At 35.8% G+C, this 10,938-nt stretch overlaps 1 protein-coding gene across 1 annotated transcript; it reads right to left on the bottom strand.

Annotated features, from left to right (window-relative positions):
* Nucleotides 1-3,222: 3,222 nt before the first annotated feature.
* On the bottom strand, nucleotides 3,223-9,644 carry b3gnt2b (UDP-GlcNAc:betaGal beta-1,3-N-acetylglucosaminyltransferase 2b). Its single transcript, XM_073827068.1, has 2 exons — nucleotides 9,512-9,644; nucleotides 3,223-7,004 (listed from the first exon to the last, which is right to left on the bottom strand). Exon 2 carries the CDS (start codon nucleotides 6,984-6,986, stop codon nucleotides 5,799-5,801), a length of 1,188 nt encoding a protein of 395 aa, XP_073683169.1. The 5' UTR covers nucleotides 6,987-7,004; nucleotides 9,512-9,644; the 3' UTR covers nucleotides 3,223-5,798.
* Nucleotides 9,645-10,938: the final 1,294 nt, after the last annotated feature.

Below are 10,938 nucleotides of genomic sequence, written 5' to 3'. Positions count from 1 at the left end.
AAACAACAAAAAAGAGGCACTTTTTTTCTTTGGGTCTCAGGAGGATATACGAAGATTTCAGATGCAAAGCCCCTAAGTATGTCTGACATTTTTCTTCAAAATTTGCATTTCTTTCTGGCTAGGTTTCTATGTAAGTACTGTTTACTTCACTTCATGTATCAACGCGATTTGGTTTCGGTTTACTTCACTTCATGTATCAACGCGATTTGGTTTCGGTTTATTGATTTCTGAATATGACCTTACATTGTAACAGCCTACACACAATTATATATATATATATATATATATATATATATATATATATATATATATATATATATATATATATATATATGGCGGTAATACCGCATACCGCGCTACTGAGCCACTCAAAATTACCGCAAGGGAAATTCCTTAACCGCGAAAGCCCTACTTCAAAGGACAACTCACAACTTTGTAGTTCCAGGCAAGTCACGCCAAACGGCCTGAGCGCATTTATTAGTATTATATTATTATTAATTTGACTGCAACGTTGTATTGTCCTAAAGTCTATTTTTCACCGTGTACCACTTGCACAAACACAGCATCCAAAGGAGCTACCACTGTTGTTTCGCGGGCTATGTGACGTCCGAGCGCAGAACTGGGATCTAGTACAAGTTTATGGGTGGGAAGTCACGGGTTTGACTGTCGTTCCAGTGCACTTTCACGGGTAAAAGGTTGGAAAAACACGGGTAACGGGTCGCTTGGAACGCAGCACTAGAATGTGGTCAGAACACCTTATTATAATAACACTAATTATTTCCAACAAGAAAGTGCATGTACTGCTACTGTTATCTCAGCAGGTAGTAAATAACACAAATCAAGTACTGAGAGAGAAAAGTAAAAAGCGTGAATAAGATTTAGTGCTTTTTGCAGTACAGGGAACATGTTAAGCGTAGTAGTTAGGTATGAAAATGCAGTGTTTAATTGAGCTCTAGACAGATGATTTGTGAACACTGCTATAATTAAATGTCACAGTGTTCGAGGAAAATTACGCTGCATGTTGGAACACGATAGTTTCACAGAACTGATCATGACAAAGTACCTTAGTAAATCGAAGAGAGGGTGACATCCCGCAATTACTGATGATGTATGTGTCAAACAAAATGGAGTGACAAGAATTATCCACTGCTGGAGAGCTCAGTCAAGCATACTGACTCTGTAAGACACACAAAGAACCAATATGCCCTCTGCTGGTTAGAATAAAATGCAACTATACACACACTATACAGTTATCACAATGTAGGGCAGAGAAAAAAATCAGAAAATTGTTACATACACTACCAGTCAAAAGTTTTTAACAGTTAGATTTAATGTTTTCTAAAAAGGTCTATTCTGCTCACCAAGCATGCATTTATATGATCTATTGATTTATTTGAAAGTAACATTTGGAAATATTTTTACTATTGAAAATAACTTTTCTATTTGAATATATTTTAAAATGTAATTTATTTTTGTCATCAAAGCTAACTTTTCAGCAACATTACTCTAGTCTTCACTGTCACACTAATCGTTCAGAAATCATTCTAATTTGCTGATTTGCTGTTCAAGAAACATTTTTAGAAGAAATTATAGAAATTATCCTTTAGCAAGCGTGCTGTAAATGATCAAAAATTATGATAAAGACATTAATAATGTTACAAAATATTTATATTTCATATAAATGCTGTTCTTTTGAACTTTCTAGTTATTAAAGTATTCAAATCTACTGCCGTTTTCAATAATAGTTGTTTTTTGAGCAGCAAATCAGAATATTATAATACTTTATGAAGGATCATGTGACTGGAGTAATGATACTAAAAATTCTGCCTTGAAATCACAAGAATAAATTACATTTTAAAATATATTTAAATAGAAAGTGGTTATTATAAATAATTTAAAATGTTACGTTTTTTGCTGTACCTTGGATCAAATAAATGCAGGCTTGGTGAGCAGAAGAGACGTCTTAAAACATTAAAATTGTACTGTTCAAAAACTTATGACTGGGAGTTTGTATGTCATTTATTAAATTACAGAATGATACTCTACAACAAGCTCAGACAGGAAAGACAGAGGTACAAAACATCAGTTTATTTTATTTATTATAAGATTTGCAGACAAACATGACAAAATAAACAAATGTGCATAATTACAAAAGACAGACAACAATTCATAATCAGAAATATTAACAGGCACATTTTGGTAGCAATGTTTGTGTAGTACTCAAATGTGATTTTGGTAAGAGGCTTGTCAAAATAATCGGCATATAAATATGTGGCAAGAAAGAATTATTATTTGACTGCTCTAAAAAAAAAAATTGTGGGGGAAAAAATAAAAAATAAACACCTGAAAACTATTACAGTTTCAGAAATTCAATAGACACATGACTGAGTAATAATTCAAATATACAAACTAAATCATTTAAAAAGACAGCTATTTCATTTTTAAAACTGGATTTTCATAATCATACACACACGCACATCAACATAAATACACATAAATATACATACACGCACAACTAAAGCCACAATTAAGGCATCATATAAACATTCAAATATCTCATGATAGACAAAAAGAATTAAAGGCAGTTCCAAAACATACAATGTCTAATACATAAACGTCACATTTGTGAACAAAAGGCAAGAACAAGAGTTCATTTTCTGCAATGTTATGCACAGATGCAAAAACAACAACAGACTGAAGAGTTTGATAACTCACAGGAGCACAGTAAATACCAGTGTATAAAAACTTGCATAATCTACCCATGACATGAATAAAATTGTAGTATAAATACAAGCTTTTTGTACTGTTCATGAACTCATGTAAACACTTAGTTTCTCCCACCAAACACTACATCAGGCTGTTAAACGGTGTGCCTGTCTTACTATTAGCAGAAAGACAACATAAAATATCCTTACAGCCCTCATTCCTCATAGCTGGGTGCACAACTTATTAAACACTACAAATTGTGAAACTACATATGACACAAGCTTGATTTAACTCTTTAGCAAGCAACCACTGAGGAAGACCGAAAGCTAACAGATTATATTTAGCTAACAGTGGATATAGTCAGCACAGCCTATGATAATTACTAGGCCTAACATAGATGAACAGGAAAAATAGATTTGAATTACTAGTTGACTGGCACAGTCATGATTTAAATATCAAGCAGATTATATATATATATTAAAAAAAAAAAAAAAAAAAAAAAAAAAGAGTCCAGTGTTTATTTAAAAAAAGAAAGAAAGTAAGCAGACCAGCAGAGGTCACTGTAACATAGTTAGGGGCCCTTGTGTCAAATTCAGTAATTATCCAGCTGAGACGCTGTTTTCTGGCCTCTTTATACAAGGGGAAAAGCAAGGACAGCATGATCGCGACAGGCTAATTTGGGTCTGGAAAATTGGCTGCCGTTTCATTCATTTAATCAAGAAGGTAAATTGTGGGAAATGCAACCCATAGCCTTTCATTTGCTTTTGAACGTCTTTATCTTGGTCTTTACACCACACATTTTTAACCAAAACTAATGAAAAACATCCTGAATCAGATATGAGAGGGTGGTTTTTCAAAGGAGTTAATGGTTTTGCACATTTCACACATATCTTTGACGCAATGACCCTGATCTGTTAATACAAAACTAAGATTATGACTTGCAACTGATTGTCTGCTTCTGCGAAAGAATAAATAATCTACAGTAGGAGGAGGAAAGATAGTAATGCATGAAGTCAAAAGCATGTATGTAGAAGTTTGAGTAGGCAACCTATATTTAGTTGGTATCTTAAACCGCTGAGCCCATAAATAGGGCTCTAAAATGAGCCAACTCCTCATTAATCTACACACACATGGGCTGCTTGTGTGCAAAACAGTTAGGCGATATGTTCCTATACACATTAGAGAGAATTAAAGCAGCAGCAAGTATGGATTAGGCTTGTGATGGCTGCATAGATGCTTACAAAAAGATACGAGTGTTCAAACATGTCTGTTCACTTCAGCATAATGCAACAGAATTCTCCTATAGGAAAAAAAAAACAAAAAAAACATTTTATCCAAATGATCAACAGGTCACACTCAGGTGTGTTGTGTATTGTCTGTTGTGTCCAGACCAGCTGAACTACATTTCCCACAATCCTCAGCACAGCTGATGTCACAACCGGAGAGCACTGTATAAATACTTAACATTATCAGCAGAATTTGTTGACACAAAGTCAAGCCATTGCAATACTATGTGGGTAGCAATTCAGAGCAACTTTGAAATATATACACATCTTAAGAGCTCTTCGTTGCTACTGACCTTTAACATGAAATGAAGTACATAAAGACGCTAAATAAAAATCACATTAGAACAATGGTAAAACGTTAACGGGCTAGTTCAGGCAAAAAAAAGAAGACAATTTTGTCATCATTTGCTTACTCTTATTATGTTCCAAACCGCAGAACACGAAAGACGACATTCTGTCCTTATACAGTTGAGTCAAAAGTTTACATCCCCCTTTCAGAATCTGCAAAATGTTAAATATTTTTAAAAATTGAGAGAGATCATGCAAAATTCATGTTTTTGTTTATTTAGTACTGACCTGGATAAGATATTTCACATAAAAGATGTCTACATGTAGTCCACAAGAAAGATAATAACCCTGTTCAAAAGTTTGCATACCATTGATTCTTAATACTGTGTTCTTACTTGAATGCTCTACAACTTTTTTTATTGTTTGTTTGTTGTTTAGCAATAGTTGTTCATGAGTCCCTTGTTTGTCCTGAACAGTTTAACTATCTGCTATTCCTAAATCCTTCAGGTCCCAAAAATTATTTGGATTTTCAACATTTGTGTATTTGAACCCTTTCCAACAACTGAATGATTTTGAGATCCATCAGAGGACAACTGAGGGACTTATATGCAACTGTTACAGAAGGTTAAAACACTCACTGATGCTCCAGAAGGAAAAACCATGCATTAAGAGCCAGGGGTGAAAACTTTTGAACAGAATGGAGACGTGTGAACTTTTTGTATCATATTTTTTCATTTAGTACTGCCCTTCAGAGGCTACAGAAGACAGTTACATGTTTCCCAGAAGACAAAATAAGTTAAATTTACCCTGATCTTTAAATTCAAAAAGTTCTTAAAGGCTCCTAAATGCATGGTTTTTCAGTGCATCAGTGAGCATTTGAAACTTCTGTATTAGTTTCATACGAGTCCCTCAGTTGTGCTCAGTGTGAAAAGATGGATCTCAAAAACATACAGTCATTGTTGGAAAAGGTTAAAATACACAAAAATGCTGGAAAACCAAAGAATTTGTTTGACCTAAAGGATTTTTCTGAAGAACAGCAGATAGATTAACTGTTCAGGACAAACAAGGCACTCCTGAACAACTATCACACAAAAAAAAACTGCTGTGGATCATTCAGGTAACAGCAGTATTAATGTGGTCATTTTTATAAATTCAACTACTATTTTCTCTTATGGACTAAACGTAAACATATTTTTTGTGAAATATCTTATTCAGGTCAGTACTAAATTAACAATAACATTTATTTTGTATGATCCCTCTTATTTTGGTAAAATAATTAACATTTTGCAGATTCTAAAAAGAGGATGTAAACTTTTGACCTCAACTGTAAGTCAATGGGGTCCAAAAAAAAAAGAATCCCAATGGGTTTCATTTAAAAAATATCACAGTGTTTTTTCTGGTCAAATGAATGAAAGAAAAGAAAGTCAGTCAGTTATACAGGTTTGGAATGGAAATGACAAAATTAGCATTTCGGCATGAACTATCCCTTTAAAGCAGCCATAATCCTGGATCAGCAGTTCACTGACAGTTCAAGGCTGGGTCATTGAGCCAGGCCCAGATTTTAATCATATTTTGAGGACTTCTGGGATGGACCAGCATCAGACTGTTATAGGCACAGGCATTATTGCGATATTTCTCCTCGATATCAAAGGTCCTGAAGCCTTTGTGCTTCTCAGGCGCAAGGCCCAGTTTTTTAAGGCACATACCTGTGTAGACATCGTCAATGGGGTAGAGGGGCACCAGCCTCGAGACGTTATGAAGTTTCTGAACCAGCTGTCCTGAGAACAAATAACCGCCCCCTCCCGCATAAGCAGGGTATGATCCAACAAACATGCTTTCCGGGATAAAATACTTGACCTTTTTGTCGCGGTGTGGACCGGCGTTTGTAATCACATCTCCTACAAACAGTTCCTTGGCTTTGGCATTCGAAAGATTGCTTAGGAAGTCTATAATGCGGATGGTGTTTACAAAAACATCATCATCGCCTTTGAAGACGTAATTTACTCCAGGACAGCGTGTGCTCAGCCATTCCAGGAAAAGCACTTCCTTGATGGTGAGGTTGAAGAAGGTGTCCCTATAGTCCCATTGGAGAATATCTCCATGTATGGAGCTCTCATGGTGGAGCATCTTTGAGAGATCAGGGAAGTGATCCTCCATGGCTGCGTTTCCAAGAAGAAACACCGTAACGACCGTTCTGTTTGCAAGACGGCCAGCTTTGCCCCACGACTCGCGGATGGCCTGACGTCGATCAAAGTGCGGGACTAAGGATTTAATAGCTAAGAGGAGGAATGGTGGACCTTTGCATATGTTTGGCTGGTCCATTACGATGGGATAAGACCTGCAGCGCATATAAAGAAGAAAGTCCTTGAAGCGATCTGGAAGTGAGTTGTAATCCTTGACTTGGGTGGTCACCCTGAAGTCCGGCTCACAAGAGTCCAGACTGACTGTGTCGTTTAGCCAGTCTGGAAGCTTATCGTTCGTAAAGTTGAGCTTTTCAAAGTTGCGGTTGTTGATGTAGTTCAGCTGTTGCTGCTGGCGATTCCAGTAGGCGTCGCTGGGAACATCTTTTGCCCAGAAACGCTTTGTGGGAACCAGTTGTTTACTTTTGTTGCCGTCGCCCTTCCCAGCATTGCGAGAGACCTCCACCACTATGAAGATAAACACCATCGTCATCATCACCATGACCTTCAACTTCCTCCGAGGCATGGTGACGCGACTCGCCACCTAAACAGCAGAGATAAAAAGATAAAAATAGATAAGTAAGGGACTACTCTCAGGACTATAAACTAAAAAAATGACTAAACTAAACTTGGAACCAAATTTGACTTGTTCAAATGTTCAAAAGTTTACATATACTTGATTCTTAATACTGTGTTGTTACCTGAATGATCCACACTGGTATTTTTTTTCTTTAGTGTTAGTCGTTTATGAGTCCCTTGTTTGTTCTGAACAGTTAAACTTCCTGCTGTTCTTCAAAAAAGTCCTTCAGGTCCCACAGATTCTTTGGTTTTTCAGCATTTTTGTGTATTTGAACCCTTTCCAACGTTGACTATCATTTTGAGATCCATCTTTTCACACTGAGCACAACTGAGGGACTCAGTGCAACTATTACAGAAGGTTCAAACGCTCACTGATGCTTCAGAAGGAAAAATTATGGGGGTGTAAACTTTTGAACAGAATGAGGATGTGTACATTTTTCTTATTTTGCCTAAATATAATATTTTTTCCATTTATTACTGCCCTGCAGAAGCTACAGAAGATACTTACATGTTCCCCAGTAGACAAAATAAGTTAAATTTATCCTGATCTTCAAATTCAAAATGTTTTCACTCCTCAGCTCTTAATGCATCTGAAGCATCAGTGAGTGTTTGAACCTTCTGTAATAGTTTCACATGAGTGCCTCAGTTGTCCTGTGTGTGAAGAGACAGATCTCAAAAATCATAGTTATTGTTGGAAAGAGTTCAAATACACAAATTTGAGGGATTTTTCTGAAGAACAGCGGGCAGTTTAACTGCATGTAGTAGAAAACCCATGAAAGATTTATGTTAATTCAACATCATTTTATCAAATTACAAACAAAAACAGGACAATGCGGCATTGTATCAGCATTTTATTTTCTGAGTTATATATTACCAGTTGTGTTTCGGTAAAAAAATAGTAACATGTCAGTAGCTCACAGAGGGCAACCTTTTCATGTAATCAAAATAATGGCGCCCTCCATATACAAAAATATGTATAAAACATTGTGGATTTTTAAATAAATCTCTCATGGGTTTTTTACTACACATTTCAGTAAGACACATAATTTATGTTATATATTATATGAGCCTTAATACCTGGGGTTGCCTTTAAAGATGTGATTAACTACCAGCGCTTCACAAGATGATATAACTGATTGCAACAGCAAAGTTTCAAGTGTTTCTCAATTCAGTTTTTTTTTTTTTTTTGTTAATATGAAAGAAAAAAGGAACCATTCCATTACATCTACATTTCTCCAAACAAATTCAAAGTTCATTTATCAGAACAGTTTCTATTTCCTAGAATAGATTCTTCAAGCATCTCTCACCAGAACAGTTTAGCTGACCGTTTTAGCTAAGTTTCTACTTCACAGCCCCCCAAAAAAAGTGTCACTCAGAAAACCACAAAGCAAATCATGTTTGATGATAAACAACGCAATGCTTTAGAGTTTGTTTAGGCATGTGTTGGCAACTAAAGTGTTTTTAGTACTGCATGCTAATAACAAGTGCAAATATCAATCATAGATAACTACTTAAGACACTATAAGTCGAGACCCAAACTATGTCTGTGGACACAAAGACATCAGTTACTTGAAGGTCTTGGCCCCGTTTCAAGCTTGGCTGTTTTAATTTTAGACTGGCATGCTAAAATAAACCTAATTGAACCTATTTATGTTTAACCCTATATGAGAGTTAACCCACAATCTCATAAAAACAATTTATTTAGGACAGCTTTTTTGAATTTTGAATGTCAAAAGAGACAAATCTATTCCAGCAATATGAGAAGAGTTTCATTACGGTCAATTCACATCTATCGAAGACTAATATTACTTTCTATATTTGATCTGAACATGTCATTTTCTCATCCACCTGTTGCTTCTCTTTCAGAAACAAATCTCTTTCTCTCGTTTCGTTGCTTTTGTCTCCCAGCAACCCCTCTGCTCTGTTGCACATGGTTTCTCTCATTTATTCAACTCCACATTCTTCAGTTCAGCTTACTTTTCCATTCGCTTTCTCTCTTTTTGCTCTACCCTAGCCCACTTTCCACTCACTCCAGTCTTTGTATAACCCACACCCTTCCCTGTAACTCTCTAAGGAATACCAGTATAAGGCCTAGTATTTCCTATGGAACAGAGCTATATGAGAGTTTATAGGTAGTCTAGTGTTACAGGTACGACAAAGGACTAAATTTAGAGTGGTCTCATGGGCCAGCTGGCCTCTGGGAGCAGTGGTAATTTAAAGACTACATATGAGTCAGCCAATGACAGAGTCTCATTGATTTCCAACAAAAAAAAAAAAAAAAAAAAAAAAAAAAAAACAGCATTACCTTTATGTTTTGACTTTGAAAAATGTATAACGTCCAATATTAAACTATAATTAAGGATTAGCATTATGTGTGCCAGTCAGATTGCTCTCAAAAACAAACAAAACTACTATGTTTTTTTTTTTTCTAGCTGAAATAATTACTCAGGGCCAAAGTGTATAGCTGTTTACCTGTGCACAGGTGAGACTGTGGAGGGTCCAGGTGTATGGTGCGCAGGTGCTAGCAATTGTTTTTAGCCCATCCTGACACACTACCAGAGCGAATTACAGAAACAGGGATGATGTGGAGAGGAAATCCAGATCTGGGGAGAAAGAAAAACAAACGTGTTTTGCTGCTGCTACTGCAGTAATGGATACATGGAAGATTTGAGGGAACATCAGAGCCTGAAACAGCAAAAGTAAACAGTCTGTTCACACTTGAGAATTAGTCCAGGTGGCCTGAGCTCAATTATTTGTTGGCCTTGGCTGAAATGACTAGCACAAAAACACCACTTTTATCTTTTGAGTGATTGAAAATGTGGTGTAAGTACTTCTTTTCACAAAGGTAGCTTAAGCTCTAAAGCTAAACAAATTCTGAGATTATTAACAAAAAAAACTCTTCCTTTCACACCCTTTTCCACTGTGACCCCACCTAAATGTCTTCATATCCACAATGCAAATCACAGACAAAGTGACGAATTGAAATGGAAACAACTACGAAAAGGACACATTATATCAGGCTTGTGATTTTCCATCAGTTGACAATTTCAAAAAAATATTATCTACAGTTTCAGAATTAGTGCAAATTGCTGTCCCACAACCAAAAAACACATTTAAAAAACATTTAAGTATTCAAATCTTATGTTTACTAAAATCCTTCTATTACCTATTAAAAAAAAAATTAAATATCATTAAGCCTAATATATATTATCATGATTTATTGGGTATTTTTAATTGGGAGGTGGCTGTCCCGAACCCTAACCCTTAAATTTCAACTTATGAAAATGATATTGAAATCATTTTTGCATTTTATTCCATTGTTGTTTTTCACATCACTACCAAAACGGTGTATGTTTTAGTCCATTGGCTGAGACTGATTTTAACTACACCCCTACATTTATGATCAGGAAATAATTGTGTCTCACTCTCTCTCACAGCTATAAGATGTGAGTAGATGGGCATCATCATTTAAGTAAATGTGTTTAAAAGTCTGAAAATCTGTGTGTAACGTCACTACCAAACACCTTTTTTTTCTGCAATTATGCACACTTTTTATTCCAACATTTGGTGAAGTTTTGATTGTGACATCATTGTTTTACCATAAAACATAAAAACACAACCATTTAGAACTGTGCTAGTAGCCATATGCTGATTAGCATCTTTGGGCTGGGCCCTAAAATTGTCACTACTGAAACTGTCGCGACCAAAACATTTGGTGAGGTTTTGGTAGTGACATCCTCTTTTTTTTTGGGGGGGTGTTAACCCATAAAATTGTCACTACTGTAACAGCTATGACCAAAACACGTCCCAATTGCTTCGGTAGTGACAAAAGGGAACACCAAATCCTTTATTATAAAAATATATGTACAAGGTAGATGTAACAAAATCTTAATAGGTCA

The sequence above is a fragment of the Garra rufa genome, chromosome 21 (assembly GCF_049309525.1).
Source record: "Garra rufa chromosome 21, GarRuf1.0, whole genome shotgun sequence".
Lineage (NCBI taxonomy): Eukaryota > Metazoa > Chordata > Actinopteri > Cypriniformes > Cyprinidae > Garra > Garra rufa.
Note: the sequence above shows the minus strand (reverse complement) of the source record. Positions and strands in the feature narration are given on the sequence as shown.